Genomic DNA, 21,724 nt, shown 5'->3' with positions numbered 1-21,724 from the left:
TATGCAGAGTACATTATGAGAAACACCGGGCTGGAAGAAGCACAAGCTGGAATCAAGATTGCCGGGAGAAATATCAATAACCTCAGATATGCAGATGACACCACCTTATGGCAGAAAGCGAAGAAGAACTAAAGAGCCTCTCGATGAAAGTGAAAGAGGAGAGTGAAAAAGTTGGCTTAAAACTCAACATTTAGAAAACGAAGATCATGGCATCTGGTCCCATCACTTCATGGGAAATAGATGGGGAAACAGTGGAAACAGTGTCAGACTTTATTTTTTTGGGCTCCAAAATCCCTGCAGATGGTGACTGCAGCCATGAAATTAAAAGACGCTTACTCCTTGGAAGGATAGTTATGACCAACCTAGATAGCATATTCAAAAGCAGAGACATTATTTTGCCGACTAAGGTCCATCTAGCCAAGGCTATGGTTTTTCTAGTGGTCATGTATGGATGTGAGAGTCAGACTGTGAAGAAAACTGAGCACCGAAGAATTGATGCTTTTGAACTGTGGTGTTGGAGAAGACTCTTGAGAGTCTCTTGGACTGCAAGGAGATTCAACCAGTCCATTTTAGAAGACTCTTGAGAGTCCCTTGGATTGCAAGGAGATCCAACCAGTGCATCATTTTTTTATTTTCAGATTTTATTTATTTTTTTTTGCTACAATATTGTATTGTTTTTGCCATACATCAACATGAATCCGCCATGGGTGTCAATCAGTCCATTCTAAAGGAGATCAATCCTGGGTATTCATTGGAAGGACTGATGCTAAAGCTGAAACTCCAATACTTTGGCCACCTCATGCGAAGAGTTGACTCATTGGAAAAGACTCTGATGCTGGGAGGGAATTGGGGGCAGGAGGAGAGGGGGACTACAGAGGATGAGATGGCTGGATAGCATCACCAACTCGATGGACATGAGTTTGAGTGAACTCCGGGAGTTGGTGATGGACAGGGAGGCCTGGCATGCTGCGATCCATGGGGTCACAAAGAGTCGGACATGACTGAGTCACTGAACTGAACTGAACTGAAGCAGAAGATATTAATAAGAGGTGGCAAGAATACACAGAAGAACTATCTGTGATCAAAAAAGATCTTCATGACCCAGAGAACTACAATGGTGTGTTCACTCACCTAGAGCCAGACATCCTGGAGCATGAAGTCAGGTGGCTCTTAGGAAGTTTCACTATGAACAAAGCTAGTGGAGGTGATGGAATTCCAGCTGAGCTGTTTCAAATCCTAAAAGATGATGGTGTGAAAGTGCTGCACTCAATAGGCCAGCAAATTTGGAAAACTCAGTAGTGGCCACAGGGCCCGAAGTGGTCAGTTTTCAATCCAATCCCTAAGAAAGAGAATGCCAAAGAATGTTCAAACTACCACACAGTTTTGCTCATTTCACATTTTTGTTGTTCAGTTGCCAAGTTGTATCCGACTTTTTGCAACCCCATGGACTGCCACATGCCAGGCTTCCCTGTCCTTCACTATCTCCTGGAGTTGCTCAAACTCATGTGCATTGAGTTCATGATGCCATTCAACCATTTCATCCTCTGTTGCTCTTTCTCCTCCTGCCTTCAGTCTTTCCCAGCTTCAGGGCCTTTTCCAGTGAGTTGGCTCTTCGCAGTGGGTCACCAAAGTGTTAGAGCTTCAGCTTCAGCATCAGTCCTTCCAGTGTATATTCAGGATTGATTTCTTTTAGGATTAACTGGTTTGATCTCCTTGCTGTCCAAGGGACTCTCAAGAGTCTTCTCCAGTTCCATAGTTGGAAAGCATCAGCCTTCTTTATGGTCCATCTCTCTAATCCATACTTGACTCCTGGAAAAACCGTAGCTTTGACTATATGGACCTTTGTTGGCAAAGTGACCTAATTTTTAAGGTCTTAATAATCTGGCTTCAGTGATCCAACTGTATTGATTACTTCTCCCCAACATGGATCCTTGTTTAAACAGATGAGTCTCTTTAACATTCTCTTTCAATCTTTTCCTAATGTATCTCACCCACATTGATGTTTTTTCTCCTGTTCCTATTGAATTTACTATTTGCATCACACTTTCAGCATTTTAGTATATATTCAGGCAGTCTATTGGTGCATGATAAACTTTACTGATTGAATGAATGAAGTATTTTATAATTATTTTGAACCAACTAAGTATTTTCATTCCATTCATATTGTCAGTTGACTGATCAAACAAGTAAATAAACAAATGCTGATTTGTTTGAGTATGTTTCTATTACTTTTTCTCTTTTTTGATCTCAGGTATTTTTGGAGTTAATGGAGTCAGAAGTACCCCCAGAGTCAGAGAGTTCAGAAAAATTAATATTTTCCTCACTGCAAGAAGAAGAGGAAGAAGATGATAGTGAAGAAGAAGAAGAATCCAAAGAAGCAGAGGAAACTGCCACCATTAACCCCCTCTTACCACCTGCTCTCACAGGGGATGTAGAAGGTTTGCAAAAGATTTTTGAGGATCCTGAGAACTCTCACCATGAGCAGGCCATGCAGCTACTCTTGGAGGAAGACATCGTTGGGAGAAATTTGTTGTATGCAGCTTGCATGGCTGGGCAAAGTGATGTGATTAGAGCTTTGGCCAAATATGGTGTGAATCTGAATGAGAAAACCACCAGAGGTATTTTGTCTTTTTTCTCTCATCACTATTACTTATAACTACCTAAAGATACCATGTATTGCCTTTAAATTTGGATAAATTTGATGTCCCTGCTTTATATTTTGCATATGTTAAGTGTATATATATATACATGAATGTGTGTATATGCATGTTATTATAGTATAGCTTGAAGTGAAGTGACGTCGCTCAGTTGTGTCCGACTCTTTGCGACCCCATGGACTGTAGCCTACCAGGCTCCTCTGTCCATGGGATTTTCCAGGCAATAGTCCTGGAGTGGATTGCCATTTCCTTCTCCAGGAGATCTTCCCAACCCGGGGATCGAACCCGGGTCTCCCGCATTGTAGACAGACTTACTGTCTGAGCCACCAGGGAATTAAGAATACAGAATTTGATATTTATTAACTGGGTGACTTGGGCAAGTTACCTAATCATTTTGTGTCTCTGTTTCATCTACTAAATGAGGATGATTGTATTTTCTTTATAGGGTTTTCCTTGTAGGTTATGAGGATTAAGTATGATAATATAAAGTTGGTATATAATAAGTGCTCAATAATCTTACTACCTATTTCCTTGGAAGATTTATTAATTTTTATAGTCAGTATTCAGTTAGCTCTTTAAATTAAGTCACTGTTTTCTTCAGATTGGAACTATAAGACATGGTCATTGTAGAAAATGAAACAGTGGTCTTTAGCAAATAGCAAATATACATTTTGTTCATGCTTACATGGAACAGTTAAAAAAACTGATAATGTGTTAGGCCATAACGGAAGTGCCAACAATTATCAAATAAACTATAGCATGCAGTCTGTGGTCTCTGACCACAGTAAAATAAAATTAGAAAACAGTGACAAAAAGATAACTGAAAATCCCTATAATTTTGGAAACAGGAACACACTTTCAATTATCCATTGGTGACAGAAAATATAATAGAAATTATGAAATATTTAGGTGGCAACAGGATTGCTATGTCAGACCCTGTGAAATAAAACTAAAATTAAAATTCTAGTTTAATACATATATTAGAATAAAAAATATTGAAAATTAGCAAAGTATTTAACTCAAGGAGTTAGAAAAATAACAACTGAAAATCCAAAGAAAGAAGAAGATAAATAATAGAGTAAAATAATGACATTGAAAATAAAGAAACAATAAAGAGGGAATTCTCTGTCAGTCCAGTGGTTTGGAGTCTACCTTCCACTGCAGGGTGCCAGGTTTGATCCTTGGTGGACTGAGATTCCTGATCTGTAAGCTGCACAGTGCAGCCAGAACAAACAAGCAAACAAACAAACAATAAAGAGAATCAACAAAACCAAAATCTGGTTTAGTGAAAAGTTGAAAAAACATTTGATAATATTGATAATTTTTGATACGTGATATTATAAGAAGGAGAGAGTGTAAATAATATTTGGAATTTTAAAATGAAGTATTCACACAGGAAAAAATAAGATTTAAAAAATTATTAGAAAATATCAAACAACTTCATGATAATACATTTGAAAACATGGAAGAAGTGGACAGTTTCTTCAATAAAATATATATTATCAAAATTGAGTCAAGAAAAAAAATAGAAACTTGATTAGATCTACGATTATTTTAAAAAATTGAATAAGTAATCAGAATCTGCCTGATTCTCCCACCCTTTCCAATTCCTAACTCAAATGTTTTAAAATATATGGTTTACTACCCTTATAAGGAAGAAATAATCTCTAGCTTATACACAGTTTCCATAGAATATAAAGAGAGTTGGACAGCTGCTTATTTTATGAGATAACTTTTATAGCAAAACTAGTTAAGGACAAGCTTTAGAAAGGAAAATTATAGGCCAATCATTTAATAACACAGATGCAAGCATCTTAAAATATTAACAAATTGAATCTAATGTATGTTGAAACATTTATTGGACTAGCTTGGGTTTATCCCATTTATGCAAAAATTTGCTTTTTAAAAAAAGATTTATCTATCAGTTTTGGCTGCACTGGGTCTTTGTTGCTGCTCGAGTGCTTGTGGAGAGCAGAGGCTCTTCTCATTGTGGTGCATAGGCTTCTCAATGCAGCAGTTCTCTTGTTTTGGAGCACAGGCTCTAGGTGTTCTGGCTTCAGTAGTTGTGGCTCCTGGGCTCTAGAGCGCAGGCTCAGAAGTTGTGGTGCATGGGCTTAGTTGCTCCACAGCATGTGGGATCTTCCTGGAGTAGGGATCAAACCTGTGTTCCCTGCATTGGCAGGCAGATTCTCAACCACTGGGCTACCAGCGAGACCTCAAGGATGGCTTTAACATTAGAAAAATTGTTAGTATAATTCACTACACTAAAAGATTATATAAACAAAACTACCTGATCATCTCAATAGATATAGAAAAGTCTTTTGGAAGAAAATGTAGCATTCATTCATGATGAAAGCTTTTGGGTAAATAGGAACAGAAGAAGCTTTTCTTAAGTCTGTGGAAAACTCGTAGCAAAATTTATCTAATATTGAATTTTAAGCTATTTAACTTGGGCAAGTTATATAACCTCTCCATGCTACAGTTTCTTCATCCATAAAAATGGGACTAATAGTAATATCTAATATTGCATCCATAAAAATAGGACTAATAGTAATGTCTAAAAATCATACTACATAAAAGAAAATGAGAGCCTTAAATCAAATATCTGATAGTGTACCTCCAGCACTCCAGGGAGAGGGTGCCCTGACTAATTGATATGGGTATTGCCATCCTCTTGTTAGATATTTTCCAGTGTGTGAAGATAGCTATACAGTCTTTTGAGTTTGATGATGTACTCTAAGATAATCCATATCTTCATTCTGATTTCATGCTTACCATGAAATCTTCTCATTTAGCAGAAGTTGAAGGTGCATCCTGTTTTTTTCTTGCTGCTTATAGTAAAATGACAGAGGAGACAGAGAAATTGAGAGAAGAATTGCTAAATTAAAAGGAACCAGGACTTAGATGATATATGATGTTCTGGGAAATTGTAAGCTTGTTTGCCATTTTAATGAAGATGATTTTGTAATGAAATTTTGCATGAACTGGCTAACCTAATTGTACCAGGCAACTTGGTGATTATTACTTCAGTTCAGTTCAGTTCAGTCGCTCAGTTGTGTCTGACTCTTTGCGACCCTATGGACCACAGCATGCCAGGGCTCCCTGTCCATCATCAACTCCCAGAGTTTACCCAAACTCATGTCCATTGAGTCTGTGATGCCATCCAACCATCTTGTCCTCTGTCATCCCCTTCTCCTGCATTCAGTCTTTTCCAGCATCACAGTCTTTTCAAATGAGTCAGCTCTTCACATCAGGTGGCCAAAGTATTGGAGTTTCAGCTTCAGCATCAGTCCTTCCAACGAATATTCAGGACTCATTTCCTTTAGGATGGACTGGTTGGATCTCCTTGCAGTCCAAGGGACTCTCAAGAGTCTTCTCCAACACCACAGTTCAAAAGCATCAATTCTTCAGCTCTCAGCTTTCTTTGGAGTCCAACCCTCACATCCATACATGACTACTAGAAAGACCATAGCCTTGACTAGATGGGCCTTTATCGGCAAAGTAATGTGTCTGCTTTTGAATATGCTATCTAGGTTGGTCATAACTTTCCTTCCAAGGAGTAAGTGTCTTTTAATTTCATGGCAGCAGTCACCATCTGCAGGGATTTTGGAGACCCCCAAAATAAAGTCAGCCACTGTTTCCAGTGTTTCCCCATCTATTTGCCATGAAGTGATGGGACTGGATGCCATGACCTTCGTTTTCTGAATGTTGAGTTTTAAGCCAACTTTTTCACTCTCCTCTTTCACTTTCATTGAGATGCTCTTTAGTTCTTCACTTTCTGCCATAATGGTGGTTGGTGTCATATGTATATCTGAGATTATTGATATTTCCTCCAGCAATCTTGATTCCAGCTTGTGCTTCATCCAGTCCAGTGTGTCTCATGATGTACTCTGCATATAAATTAAATAAGCAGGGTGACAATATACAGCCTTGATGTACTCCTTTTGCTATTTGGAACCAGTCTGTTGTTCCATGTCCAGTTCTAACTATTACTTCAGTTCAGTTCAGTTCAGTCACTCGTCGTGTCTGACTCTTCGCGACCCCATGAATCACAGCACGCCAGGCTTCCCTGTCCATCATCAACTCCCGGAGTTCATTCAAACTCATGTCCATCGAGTCAGTGATGCCATCCAGCCATCTCATCCTCTTTCATCCCCTTTTCCTCCTGCCCCCAATCCCTCCTAGCATCAGGGTCTTTTCCAATGAGTCAACTCTTCGCATGAGGTGGCCAGAGTATTGGAGTTTCAGCTTTAGCATCAGTCCTTCCAATGAACACCCAGGACTGATCTCCTCTAGGATGGAGTGGTTGGATCCCCTTGCAGTCCAAGGGACTCTCAAGAGCCTTCTCCAACACCACAGTTCAAAAGCATCAATTCTTCGGCACTCAGCTTTCTTCACAGTCCAACTCTCACATCCATACATGTCCACTGGAAAAACCATAGTCTTGACTAGATGGACCTTTGTTGGCAAAGTAATGTGTCTGCTTTTGAATATGCTATCTAGGTTGATCATAACTTTCCTTATAAGGAGTAAGCGTCTTTTAATATCATAGCTGCAATCACCATCTGCAGTGATTTTGGAGCCCCCCAAAATAAAGTCTGACACTGTTTCCACTGTTTCCCCATCTATTTCCCATGAAGTGATGGGACTGGATGCCATGATTTTCGTTTTCTGAATGTTGAGTTTTAAGTCAACTTTTTCACTCTCCTGTTTCACTTTCATCAAGAGCTTTTTAGTTCCTCTTCACTTTCTGCCATAAGGGTGGTGTCATCTGCATATCTGAGGTTATTGATATTTCTCCCGGCAGTCTTGATTCCAGCTTGTGCTTCTTACAGCCCAGTGTAAATAATGAATTACATTACAGTTTACCAGTAAATTTCTTGTTTGGTTGGTATTGATTCAGTTATCATGAGCTTGTTTACATGGGAGAACAGATCAGTGCAAAGATTTTTTTTTTTTTTGTCCAAACATTTGAGTTCTACTCTCAGGAAATTTCAATTATATAATACAGTTATTAACTATAGTCATTGTGTTATATATTAGGTCCTGGGATCTTTTCCTCTTCTAACTGAAGTTTGTACCTTTTCTCCAGTCTCTCCGTATTTCCCCCACTCCTCAAGCCCCTGGTACCACTTTTCCACTCTGTTTCTATGGATTTAATTTTTTATTTTAGATTTCCTCACAGAAGTGATACGAAGCGGTATTTGGCTTTTCCTCTCTGACTTATTTCACTTGGCATAATGCCCTTCAGGTTCATCCATGTTGTTACAAATGATAGAATTTTCTTTTTTTAAGGATCTGTGAACACTATTGATTTTTGCAACATAGAAGCCATTGGCCTAAAATTCAGGGACTTCTGGGTGAAGAATTGTGGTAGATATCTCTTTAAGAAGATGTGTGCCATTTATTTGTGGATGATTCTCAGAGATCACATTTGTATTCAGGATTTCATTTCCTTTTAAATATTGGAGAATTGGACAATTTTGATTCAAAGGAAGGATGATGAAACAGTTTTTACAATCTCATCTCTTTGATCAGAAGGAAGGAGGATGAAGCAGTTCTTACAGTCTGAGCTCTCTGTACTACTGACTTCTGGTCTATTGGGAAGTACCTTGTTTTCTGTTTGAGCCAAGGACATTTGTGTGCAGTTTGTAGGTTATTGATGGAACCACCTTTGGTTCTGGTAAGGCTTTGGTTTCTCAGCCTTGCCACATTCAAACAAACATGATTGAAACTAAATACTATTTTAAACTCTGCCTTTCCCTACAATCAGTAAATATTTTTTAAAGGTGGAGGAATAGCCAGGTCTTGAGCTGGGAACTGGGGATAGAAAGATGAATGAATTCAGCAAACTTGATCAAGTTCACAGTTAGCAGAAAACAGATGTCTAAATAGATGATATATGATGAGACAAAGTACAGTGATAGCTCAGAGGAGAGACCAGTCAGATTTACCTGAAAGTGTTGGACATGGTCAAGGAATGCTTTATAGAAGAGGCAATATGTTGAGTTTTTTTTTTTTTTTTTGGCTGCACCACGTGGCACTTGGGATCTTAATTCCCTTACCACAGATTGAACATGTGTCCCCTGCAGTGAAAGTGTGGAGTCTTAACCACTGGACCGCCAAGGAAGTCTATATATAGAATCTTGAATAGTGACCAAGAGTTTATCAGACAAAGGAAGTTGAAGGATAAGGCATGGCAGGTGGCAGTAACTGCAGTATCAGATAGTAACTGCAATAGCAGATTTTAGTGTTAAAATATTTTTGCTATCCTGGTGTACTTACCCAGTATTTTAGGTGATGAAATACTGGCCTTTTTCTAGGTGTAATAGTTTTATTTGGTATTTTAAACATATGAAATTAGAGTCATTTTTGGATTGAGAACAATTTCAATGATTTAATTGCTGTGTATATAAAAAGACAAATTGAAGATTACAAATGTAGATGGTCCATATTGTGGTATTGCAAATTCTATTGTAAGAATAATTCTTGAGTTCACGAGGCTCCCAAACAAGTAGAATGTGAATCTCACAGCTTTGAAATTGAAATTGATAAGGAAACTGGAATGGACTCTCTCTCTTTTTATGTGGAAACTAAAAAGGACAAATATGAACCCTCAGTGTTTTCTTTGGAGAAAATGATTACAGCCTACTCTCAATAGAAAGATTGCAATTCTATTAAAAAAAGCAAAAAACTGTTCAGACATATCTCTGTCTTTTAAAATTAGAAATGAGATAATTTGAAGGAAAGTATTTGGTGTTGGTTTATAACTACTTCCAACTAATGTTGAGTGAGAAAAACTTTAATAGCTGAAAAAATTTGCACAGAAATGTCCTGTTGAAATCATTGACCCACTTAAAAAATAAAATAATGTTTTATTTGTGATTTTCATGATTATAGTTTTTTCATTTTTAATAGTATTTGCTTTTTAATCTTTAAATTTTATTAGTTTTATCTGACAATTTATATTGCTAATAGAATGACAGTATATACTTAACATTTGTTTGTAGTTATGCTTTTATCTGATATTTTATGTTATAAACATAACTTTTGTATTTAAAATGTATTAGTCTTGGACTTCCTTGGTAGCTCAGTGGATAAGAATTCACGTTGCAGTGCAGGGGACATGGTTCAATTCCTGGTCTGGGAAGATTCCACATGCCATGAAGTAGCTAAGCCTGTGGGTCACAACTACTGAGCCTGAATTCTAGAGCCTACAAGCCACAACTGCTGAAACCTGTGCACCTGAAGCATGTGCTCCGCAACAAGAAAAGGCCCTTCAATGAGAAGCCTGCACATAGCAAGAGTACTCCCTGCTCACTGCAACTCGAGAAAGCTCATGCGAAGCAATAAAGACCCAAGGCAGCCAAGAATAAAAATAAATTAATTTTAAAAATTGAACAAAAAAATAAAATGGGTATTAGTTTCACTAATTTAAAAAATGAATTCTGAACTCAATATTACAAATACTGGTATTAATGCTAAGTAAATATAAAATTTATACATAAAAACGTTTCTCAGGCAGAAAAAATCAGCATATGCAAAATTATAGAGGCATGAAGCAATATGATTTGGAGAATTCAAAGAGTTTGGTACTGCTGGTAGTAGGCAGGTTATGAAAAATATTCTAGGTAAGTGAGTATTTTGCTCCAGGCCTATTACTTGTTTGTGACTATCATCATCTCAGTTTTGGGATTTTGACCTTATCAATGACCTTCCTCAATTTAAGCAACCTTGAGAAAAGTTCTTATCCTCTCTGTGCTTTTTTTTTCTTATCTATAAATGAGAACAATACTACTTTGTACATCATAGGATTGTAGAGAGGATTAAATGAGTTGATACTTGTGGAGCACATAGAACAATGCCTGTATAGAGGAGAAGACTGCTTTACCTCTTGTCTAATCTTTTGCCTTACTGTGAACTGCATGCTCAGTTGACTCTCTCTATTTAGTAACCAGTAGTGCAGCAGTCTTTCATGTTGGAGAAGGCAGTGGCAACCCACTCCAGTACTCTTGCCTGGAAAATCCCATGGGCGAAAGAGCCTGGTAGGCTGCAGTCCATGGGGTCATTAAGAGTTGGACACGACTGAGCAACTTCACTTTCACTTTTCACTTTCATGCATTGGAGAAGGAAATGGCAACCCACTCCAGTATTCTTGCCTGGAGAATCCCAGGGACGGGGGAGCCTGGTGGGCTGCCCCGTCTCTGGGGTCGCACAGAGTCGGACACTACTGTAGTGACTTAGCAGCAGCAGCAGCAGCAGCAGCAGCCGCAGTCTTCCATGTAGAGATTATTTTTCCCTTGGAACCAATTCTGATTTTTCAGTATTCCATTTATGGTCCTTCTTCCTGCTGAGATTTCTAACATGTAACCTTCTATGTCTCGCTTCTGGGTTCAACTATTCATTGCCAATATCATGGGAGAACTTTAGGAAAATCCCCCCTCTTGTCTGGATGCTTTCGAAATCATCTTATTTAAATGTTCTTCTCCTGGGAAGGCTGTGGAATTAATGTAGTACAAAGATCTGTGTGTTTCCTTCTAGAAAACACACCATCTCCCACAAGGGGTAAAAAAAACCCCACATATAAAGATTTCAAATTCCTTGGCAAAAGGCTCTCTCTGTTTAGAAATCATGTTTTCTTATTTTTAAACTATGTATATTAAAAAATAGGAAAAATTTTAGATGTTACCTCTGGCCTCTTTTTTTTTTTTTTTTTTTGCTATTGGCCTAAAACATTGTGTTTAGTAGTAACTTCAGCCCTGAGAAAAGCAATGTAAGGACCAAGAATATCTCATTTGAAATGGCCTCCTGCTCATGCTATCGTGGTGTCTTTTCCATAGATAGTGTCCCCTTTCCCAACAAATCAGGGGCCGTGGGCCATTTGGCTGAAGAAATATATCTTCGGAAAGGTGATATCTGGGTATTTTTTGGCTCCCAGTTTTGTGGGATAGTTGCCTCGGTAAATCTAAGAAATAACTTTCTAATTTGATAGCTCACAATTTCAATTTTAATTCAAATGATTAATTTCCAAATCAAAGACGTACACAGTTGTAGTAATTTGTATGGTTGTGTTAACAATAATAGAGTAATTAGAGGTTGATGAAAATTTCTTAGACTAAAGTCATATATCTAATTGTGTTCCAGTAGATGACTGTTAGGGAGATTGCTATCTTCCTCATAAGATGTTGAAGAGCTCAGATTGCCTGTGTTGATTCCTTGTGTCCATCATTTACTGGCTGTGTGCCTTGGGCAAGTTTAACTTCTCTGGACCTTTGTTTCCTTATCTGTAAAATGAAGATTATAATAGCTATGACCTCATAGGGTTTTTCTTTTACCAACTAAATGAACTTATTATATGTAAAGCACTTAGGATAATACCTGTGCAAGTTACTCAGTCGTGTCCAACTCTTTGTGACCCCATGGACTGTACCCTGCCAGGCTCCTCTGTCCATGGAATTCTCCAGTCAAGAATACTGGAGTGGGTTGCCATTGCCTTCTCCAGGGGATCTTCCTGATCAAGGTATTGAACCCAGGTCTCCTGTGTTGCAGGCAGATTCCCTACCATTTGAGCCACCAGGGAAGCCAGAGGATAATATTTCAGTTCAGTTCAGTCGCTCAGTCGTGTCCCACTCTTTGCGACCCCATGAATCGCAGCACGCCAGGCCTCCCTGTTCATCACCATCTCCCGGAGTTCACTCAGACTCATGTCCATCGAGTCCGTGATGCCATCCAGCCATCTCATCCTCTGTTGTCCCCTTCTCCTCCTGCCCCCAATCCCTCCCAGCATCAGAGTCTTTCCCAATGAGTCAACTCTTCTCATGAGGTGGCCAAAGTACTGGAGTTTCAGCTTTAGCATCATTCCTTCTAAAGAAATCCCAGGGTTGATCTCCTTCAGAATGGACTTGTTCCATCTCCTTGCAGTCCAGGGGACTCTCAAGAGTCTTCTCCAACACCACAGTTCAAAAGCATCAATTCTTCGGTGCTCAGCTTTCTTCACAGTCCAACTCTCACATCTATACATGACCACTGGAAAAACCATAGCTTTGACTAGACGGACCTTAGTCGGCAAAGTAATGTCTCTGCTTTTGAATATACTATCTAGGTTGGTCATAACTTTTCTTCCAAGGAGTAAGCATCTTCTAATTTCATGGCTGCCATCACCATCTGCTTGGCCTGTAGTAATTGTTCAACACCTGATTATCATTATTATCTTCTACTCTGTAGAAGAGCCTGAAACAATGTAGTTTCTTTGACCTGACCATCCTCATTGTATTTGTTAGGTTACACACTCTTACACTGTGCTGCAGCCTGGGGTCGATTGGAAACTTTGAAAGCACTGGTGGAACTGGATGTTGATATAGAGGCTCTGAACTTCCGGAAGGAGAGAGCTCGAGATGTTGCTGTTCGATATTCCCAGACTGAGTGTGTTGAGTTCCTGGATTGGGCAGGTAAGGAAGCTTACAAGGTAGTAGTAGCAAACTGACTCACTGCTGGGGTTCCCTCCTGTAAGTACAGAGTTACAGGCTGTGTCATTAACAAAGCGAAGAGGTGATTAACATTTTCACTTTCTATTAGGATTTTTGTTTGTAGACATAACCATAGTCACTGTTGGTGATAACATATCAAATCTGCCTTTTTTTTTTTTTTGCTATTGATCTAAAACATTGTATTTAGTAGAAACTGTATTCAAAGCTGGTTGATTTACCACCTTCTAACAATTTCTCCAATAATCTTCTATAATAATGTATATATAATATACATACATGGTTCAAGGCCATTTTCTGAGAGACCTTGGCAGAGTGGAGCATTCCTTAAATGTTTAAAAGAATGGCATACTTGAGGAATATGTTTGATTCCCCAAGTAGAAACAGTTGTAATAATTTAAAATGTTTTGCTATGCAAAGTTAATCCATGGTGTTAGAAGTCTGAATAGCAGTTTTCATTATGGCATGAGGGAGGGTACTTCTGGGGCATAATACTCTTTTTTTCTTAATTTGGTAACTGTTAACATGGTGTGCTCATTTGTGAAAATTCATTGAGTTTACCCTTGTAAATTTTGTACTTTTCTGTTTGTGTTTTGTGCTTTAATCAAAGGTCAAAAAACTATGTACTATTTTGAGTTTTACTGTTTTTCTTACAATATTTCCTTAACCTGTAGAATAGAGCTTAGAGATTTCAGGAAGATACACCTGTGTAATTATGTATGTGACAAACATTGGTTATAAAACTAGTACCAAGGACATTCATGGCATTCATTTTGTGTAGTTCTCTGCATTTGTGTTTCTAGGATTACAAGCATAACATTGTTGTACATAGCTATGTGTGGTACCTAGATTGTTCCTGCTCTCTGGACATTTGTTATATGTGGGGTGATAAACTATTGATGCATCCTACAGTTAAATAACAATATCAGAAAGACTATAATTAAGAGTTAAAATTGGCAGAGCAGATGCCGATGCTCATGCTATGGGGTGGTCAGAGAACATGAAGTCAGAGTATGGTGGAGTTGAGATGGGCCTTGAAGAAATGGGATTTGTATACACAGACTGAGGAGAAAGGGTGTGAGCAAAACCTTATGACTGAAAGTGACGTGTTGGGGAAACAGTGATGAGCTTGCCTTACTGGAAGAGCAAGTCAATGTAATTTATACAAGCAGGCTACAGCACAGGCAGGTTAATAAAAGACAAGTAAGTACATGGGCTCTTGAATCAAATTGCTTGAATTGAAATACTGATGTCTCTACTTGAAACCCATGTGACCTTGGGAAAGATACTTAAATTCTTTATACTTCAGTCTTAATTTCCAGAAAAGAGGGCCCATAATAGTCCTTATCTCTTGGGGAGTTGTGAGAATGAGATGAGATGCTATAAACCATGTCTTAGCACAGTGCCTGTTGGGTGATCACACTTGAAGTATGACGCTGCTATTATTCCAGTCCGATCATACCTCCAAATTTCAGGCTAAGGTGTTTACATTTCATTTTTTTAGCCATTGGGAGCCACTGGAAGATTTTATGTAGAAGAGGAAGTGGATTAAAGTGATATTTAGGAAGATTCATATGGCAGCCTTAACGAGTTGTTTATCAGTAAAATAAAAAGGGAACTGGGAGGATTAATAGAAGTAAGGAGGAACCAGAAATCAAATTGCCAACATTCGCTGGATCATGGAAAAAGCAAGAGAGTTCCAGAAAAACATCTATTTCTGCTTTATTGACTATGCCAAAGCCTTTGACTGTGTGGATCACAATAAACTGTGGAAAATTCTTAAAGAGATGGGAATACCAGACCATCTGATCTGCCTCTTGAGAAAGCTATATGCAGGTCAGGAAGCAACAGTTAGAACTGGACATGGAACAATAGACTGGTTCCAAATAGGAAAAGGAGTATGTCAAGGCTGTATATTGTCACCCTGCTTATTTAACTTCTATGCAGAGTACATCATGAGAAACGCCCGGCTGGAAGAAGCACAAGCTAGGATCAAGATTGCTGGGAGAAATGTCAATAACCTCAGATATGCAGATGACATCACCCTATGGCAGAAAGTGAAGAGGAACTAAAAAGCCTCTCAATGAAAGTGAAAGAGGAGAGTGAAAAAGTTGGCTTAATGCTCAACATTCAGAAAACAAAGATCATGGCATCTGGTCCCATCACTTCATGGCAAATAGATGGGGAGACAGTGGAAACAGTGTCAGAATTTATTTTTTTGGGCTCCAGAATCCCTGCAGATGGTTTCTGCAGCCATGAAATTAAAAGATGCTTACTCCTTGGAAGAAAAGTTATGACCAACCTAGATAGTATATTCAAAAGCAGAGACATTACTTTGCCAACAAAGGTCCATCTAGTCAAGGCTATGGTTTTTCCAGTGGTCATGTATGGATGTGAGAGTTGGACTGTGAAGAAAGCTGAGCGCCGAAAAATTGATGCTTTTGAACTGTGGTGTTGGAGAATTCTCTTGAGAGTCCCTTGGACTGCAAGGAGATCCAGCCAGTCCATTCTGAAGGAGATCAACCCTGGGATTTCTTTGGAAGGAATGATGCTAAAGCTGAAACTCCAGTACTTTGGCCACCTCATGTGAAGTGTTGACTCATTGGAAAAGGCTCTGATGCTGGGAGGGATTGGGGGCAGGAGAAGAAGGGGACGACAGAGGATGAGATTGCTGGATGGCGTCACTGACTCGATGGACATGAGTCTGAATGAACTCCAGGAGTTGGTGATGGACAGGGAGGCCTGGCGTGCTACGATTCATGGGGTTGCAAAGAGTCGGACACGACTGAGCAACTGAACTGAACTGAACATATTTGGGGAGAAAAAGATGAGTTATACTTTGTAGATTATTTGGTATATAATTGTCCACTTACACTAAATATTATCGAGGGGCCATATTTCTGTCAGTTACCTTCAATTTTATGATCAGATGCATAAGCAAAAAGAAAATAGCAAAAAATTTAATTGATCTCCTCATGAATAATTAGTTCTAGGTGAAATTCACATTCATGCATGCTAAGTTGCTTCACTTATCTCCAACTCTTTGCCACCCTGTGGACTGTAACTGTCAGGCTCCTCTGTCATTGTGATTCTCCAGGCAAGAATACTGGAGTGGGTTGCCATGACCTCCTCCAGGGGATCTTCCTGACCCAGGGATTGAACCCATGTCTCTTATGTCTTCTGAATTGGCGGGTGGGTTCTTTATCATTAGCACCACCTGGGAAGCCCCAAATTCACATTATATAATTTTTATTTATTTATTAAAAAATTATTTTATTTGGAGGCTAATTACTTTATAATATTGTAGTGGTTTTTGCCATACATTGACATGAATCAGCCATGGGTGTATATATATGTTCCCCATCCTGAACCCTACCTCCCACTTCCCTCCCCATCCCATCCCTCAGAGTCATCCCAGTGCTCCAGCCCTAAGCACCCTGTCTCATGCATCAAGCCTGGACTGACGATCTACCAAAATTCACATTATATAATTTAAAATCCAGTTTTGAAGAATGACCCATGGTACTTAAAAAAATAAATCCAGGAACAAACTTTGCTGTAACTTTTCTGAAAGTTGGGGCTTTTGAGCGTAGAGTTTCATTGGTTTTTGTCACTGAGTGGAAGTCCACGGGCCCAACATGCAGTGAGACCAAACAATACCAAACCGTGAGTCTGGAGCAGAGAAAGGTTTATTGCAGGGCCGTGTAAGTAGATGGGTGGCTCATGCCTTAAAAAACCCAGGAGCTCCCTGAAAGCTCTCAGCAAAGCCCTTTTTATAGGAAAGGCAAAGGAGGGGGCCGTGGTTAGTTGTTGCAGACTTCTTGGTGTCAGAGCCTTTGTTCTTGAGGTCAGGTCACGGCTAGGTGAAACTCTACCAAAGCAAATGTTGTTCTCTATTCTACAAGAAAGGCCAAAGTCCTGATCCTCAACTTTTGACCTCCAAGGTCCAGGCCCTGGCTAAGAGGAGGGGTCCCTGCATGGGCCAGTAACCCTACCCAGGAGCATTCATCCAGCACCCAGTCTGGGTCCTCCTGCCAGTCCTCAGGTCCAGCTGAGGAGTCAGATCTCAGCTGGTGGCACCCTCAGGGCCAGGTCCCCAGATCCCGCCCAGCTGTCATCACTGTGGGAGCTAGGTGTCTAGGACCAACTGGCCCTCAGTCTGTCCAAATGGGGGCCAGGTCCCACGGACTACAACCTGTGGAGACCACCACCCTTAGGTTGGAGAAATAGGGATGGGTCAGCAGCTGCTTCAAGGCCTGAGCCTGGCCAGTGAGCGCTGTGGGGAGGGCTCTGGAGCTCTGCAGGATGCAGCCCTCAGCCTGTCCCTGGACCCCCCAGCTCACCAGCTGATCCTGAGGTTGCAGGGCCTGGAGGGCCTGGAGGGCCCCAAGGAGGAGGCTGCAGTCTGCCTCATATAGCACACTGTGCCCTGAGGACCACTGTGTGCCCTCCCCACTCAATTTCAATTTCCTTCTCCCTGATGTCCATCTGTTTAGTTTGGGTCCTTACTTGATGCTGGGAAAGATTGAGGGCAGGAGGAGAAGGGGATGACAGAGGATAAGATGGTTGGATGGCATCACCGACACAATGGACATGGGTTTGGGTGGACTCCAGGAGTTGGTGATGGACAGGGAGGCCTGGCATGCTGCGCTTCATGGGGTCATAAAGAGTTGGACACGACTGAGTGACTGAACTGAACTGAACTTACAGTCTTGGAGGAATTAGGCCTACCATTTCCTAGTAATGAAGATAAAAGACTATAATGCTATAAACTAGTGTTCTGTTTCCAGATCAGTGGAATTGTAAGGATTCATGGTAATGTAGCTGTAGAGTGTCAGAAATGCTAACTACTCAACATAAAGTTAAACATTTGTTTAATTAAGACTTAACAAGAATATAAACCACTTCCATTTCTTGCTCTAATGATCAGAGTAGGAGTCACCTGGAGAGGTTTACTGGATTGAGGACTCCCTACCCCAGAGACTCCTCCATGCTACTGAAAATTTGACTACTAGAGATCCATTTCTTTGGGTTTTCAAGGTTTATAGACTTTTTAATTGTTCAAGGGTCCTATATTAAAAGAAATACATGTATATATATGTACACACACACATATATATAGAATTAGTTGATTGTTCAGAACCCTGAAGGTATGGAACAAATATTCATGGAAATGTGGGAGTAATGTTGTCAAGGAAGAGTGAAAGTAAGGAGCAGATTCTGGAAAGTGGAACCATAAGTAAACTTTTAATAATCCACAGTAATGCAAGGCAAAACTTATTCCCTTCTGTTATTTGTTAAGACTATAGCATTATCTACTACTTACAAAGGATTTTTTTTAGTTTTTTTTTTCCTTTTATTGATGGGAGGTATATTATAAATCTGTCATGTTTTTCTGGGATTCTTTTATATGTTGTTAAGAAAATCTGTCCGTCTCAGTCTCTCAGTTTTTTTTTTTGAAAAATGTAGAAACCATACTTGAAGAAATGAGGTGACTGATCAATAAAAGTGAAATATTTTAAAAACTGATGCATCTTATCAATAGAAGTTTGAAATTTTAAAAAAGTATTGATACTTAATTCATTTATTATACTGAAAAGGGGAGCAAATTATACTTAGAAATTAATCTGTTCCTTATTATTTCCATACTATTTTAACAGTTTGAGATGGGAAATTAAATATGTCCACGTGGCCATAAAATTTGCTCAGGAAACTAAGAGAAATCACAAAAATTGCTTAAATCAGAGATTTATTGAAACACTAAATCAAGATTCTCTTCTACAGTTTGCTTAATGATTAGCAATCTAACACATTAAAAAGAACAGAACACTTAAACATGGAGTGGTGGTTGTATATGGTCTTTCCCCTAGTACTTTTTAGTAAGCATGGATGCTATTTTAGCTGAATAGAAATAACTTTTCAGTACAGACTTTGTTGGAAAGTTTCAGTAAAGAATTTAGCCCCCAAATTACAAAGCATCTCAAAGAATCACTTTTGTCCTTTTATGATTTCCCTCAATAGATTTCTTGCATAGTCTCCATAGTGGACTGAGTTATATTTGCATATGGATGTGTCTAATATACTCTGCCTCCTTCTACTCCTTCAGTCTTCTTTATTTTTAGTTTTCGGTGCTTGGCTTTCTTAGCCTGAGGGTAATGGGACATCTGATTCACGTACTTGGTCATCATTGATGTTGTGGCCACCAGTCTGCAGAGTATTTGGTCAATGTCATAGACAGACTGGGTTTCTAGATCGTTGCCAGGTATATCCAAGGAGACTTGTTTCTTTAGCTAAAAGAAGAAAAACAAATGATATTACAGTTTTCCTTCAGTTCAGTTCAGTTCAGTCGTTCAGTCGTGTCTGACTCTTTGCAACCCCATGAATCACAGCACGCCAGGCCTCCCTGTCCATCACCAACTCCCGGAGTTCACTCAGACTCACGTCCATCGAGTCAGTGATGCCATCCAGCCATCTCATCCTCTGTTGTCCCCTTCTCCTCCTGCCCCCAATCCTTCCCAGCATCAGGGTCTTTTCCAATGAGTCAACTCTTCGCATGAGGTATTTTTTCCTTACTGTAGTTCAAATTAAATTTGTTTTCTGGATATATATGCTTAAGCTCCAAATATCACACTTTACTTATTTATACAAAGAAAAAATTGTTATAGAAGAGAGGTAAAAATGCAGAAAAAATGCTCGTTTTTATATGTCCTTGTGTAAGGTTGTAGAGATCATGATCACCATTCAGTAAACATTTAATAAGCTCTCTATGATTATTAGAGCATTCTGCTGGGAGAAATTATTTGAATATTAGTATATTATTTTCCTTTACTAAATTGCCTTAAGATGTAATGTCATAAAATCATAGACATTTTATAAATATATAGTTGTTGTGAAGGTCAATGAGCTTTTAAGATTGCCTCTAAATATAGTAACACTGGCAAAGTGGGGAATCAGTTTGAGTGTTATTTTCCAGAAAGTTATCCTAAAATTAGAAATTAGTTTATAGTACATTAAAAAATATACACACCAACTTTAGTATACTTAGCTTTCTTAGATAGATCAGGAAGGGACCTAACAAGATCTCTTGTTCCACATCCTTCATTTTATTGATCAGACAGCAGAGAAAGATACAGTGATTTACCTAAGAGCCCAGACAGATAACTGCATTTCCTATACATTCTACTCATTGTAGCTCATTACTTTCTTGATGTATTTTGTAACTTTAAACTATCTAAAATAATACGTTATTTTAAAGACCTCCTAATTCAGTACACCTTTGTTGAAAACCTGATATGTGCAAGAAAGTGTGATAGACGCTGAGGTGAATGGTGGGAGTGGGGAAGGTTATGAAGAAGAAGACACAGTTCTCTCTCCAGAGAAGATGATAATCTTATCTTTTAAATGCTTTGATATTCTATAACTATTAGCATCACCTTTTTTGTGTGTTTCTTCCACTTCGTCCACAGGTAATGTGCAGACAAAACAGACAGGATTAAAAAGAGAGCTTGTACTAAAATATAAACAAGGTTTAAACAACCATGAAATATATCCATATTAGCAAAATTGCAGCATAGTTTGTCCAGAGGGTAAGGTAGACAGTGAGATGGAGCTGTCTTAACTTTCAAATAATGCATTTCTTCTGGAAAAATCTCCCATCCAACCTTTGTCCAGGTAGTACCATCACAAATGCAGAAGCTCTCCCTGAAAAAGCAGATAAACAACAGAGTAAAAATCAGGGATAGTCCTTGAGTAGACATCTTTCTTTCTCAAATGGAAAAAAAATTACAGCCAAAAATTTTTTTAGAGACCGAGCAGAAATGCCTTGGTACTCCAGTCAAGGCACTTAGGATAACTAGGCAGCAAAATACACACTGATGATCATTATAACATCATCAGCCATGGTGACTCAGGGATACATTCAGTGATGTCATAAAGAAACACACTGGGACTAAAAGATGTTGGCTAACCAATCACCTTGGGTTTCTTAGGGATACTTTTTTCTTGCCTTTTTTTTTTTTTTTTTTGCCAGAATGGTTTGAGCCTCTTCAGTTTTCTGAAGAAAAATGAAGACTTTGCTAATATTTTGATAGCCAATAAATTTAGATCATCATTATATTAACAGAATTTCATGGGAACAACTTACCTGTATCCTTTCCAACCCTTTTGAAGTATGGTACTTTAGAACATCTACTTAAAAGCGTGTGTGTATGTGTGTGCACTCAGTTGTGTCCGACTCTTTGCAATGCTGTGGACTGTAGCCTGCCAGACTCCTCTGTCCATAGAATTTTCCAGGCAAGAATACTGGAGTGGATTGCCATTTCCTACTTCAGGGGATCTTCCCAATCCAGGGATCTAACCTGTGGCTCTAGAGTCTCCTTCCCCACTCATTGGCAGGCAGATTCTTCACCACTACACCAAGTAGCTAGAGTCATATATCATGGTAATATCATTATCATGGTAATATCATACAACCTAGCTTCTGCTTCTGTTTTTATATTGAGGAATGTCCTTCTCTTCATTTAGTCAAGGAAATACTGAGTGACTCCCCCTTTTGACATATCTTTTTGATGGCAATGTAGTAAC

General features: G+C 39.1%; 2 protein-coding genes across 2 annotated transcripts in view; one reads left to right on the top strand and one right to left on the bottom strand.

Annotated features, from left to right (window-relative positions):
* The first annotated feature begins 2,257 nt into the window (after nt 1-2,257).
* ANKRD45 (ankyrin repeat domain 45) overlaps nt 2,258-21,724 on the top strand; it is a 40,546-nt gene continuing 21,079 nt past the window's right edge. Inside the window, exons 1-2 of the mRNA XM_068986629.1 lie at nt 2,258-2,618; nt 12,938-13,105. Coding sequence (XP_068842730.1) covers nt 2,267-2,618; nt 12,938-13,105 — 520 coding nt within the window. The 5' untranslated portion in view covers nt 2,258-2,266. The remainder of the gene's footprint in view (nt 2,619-12,937; nt 13,106-21,724) is intronic.
* TEX50 (testis expressed 50) lies at nt 19,216-20,898 on the bottom strand. The gene is made up of 2 exons (XM_068985617.1): nt 20,575-20,898; nt 19,216-19,431 (listed from the first exon to the last, which is right to left on the bottom strand). The coding sequence occupies exons 1-2, from the start codon at nt 20,896-20,898 to the stop codon at nt 19,216-19,218; spliced, it is 540 nt and encodes a 179-aa protein (XP_068841718.1).

Source organism: Capricornis sumatraensis, chromosome 14 (assembly GCF_032405125.1).
Source record: "Capricornis sumatraensis isolate serow.1 chromosome 14, serow.2, whole genome shotgun sequence".
Classification (NCBI taxonomy): domain Eukaryota; kingdom Metazoa; phylum Chordata; class Mammalia; order Artiodactyla; family Bovidae; genus Capricornis; species Capricornis sumatraensis.
The sequence above is the reverse complement of the archived record's forward strand: the minus strand, read 5'-3'. Positions and strand labels throughout refer to the sequence as shown.

Excerpts from the sequence above, each read along its gene's own strand:
- TEX50 (XM_068985617.1), bottom strand. The coding sequence starts at position 20,898 with ATGTCTACTCAAGGACTATCCCTGATTTTTACTCTGTTGTTTATCTGC. Across the intron at positions 19,432-20,574 it reads GGAAGAAACACACAAAAAAG|CTAAAGAAACAAGTCTCCTT; the intron begins GTGATGCTAATA and ends TTCTTCTTTTAG.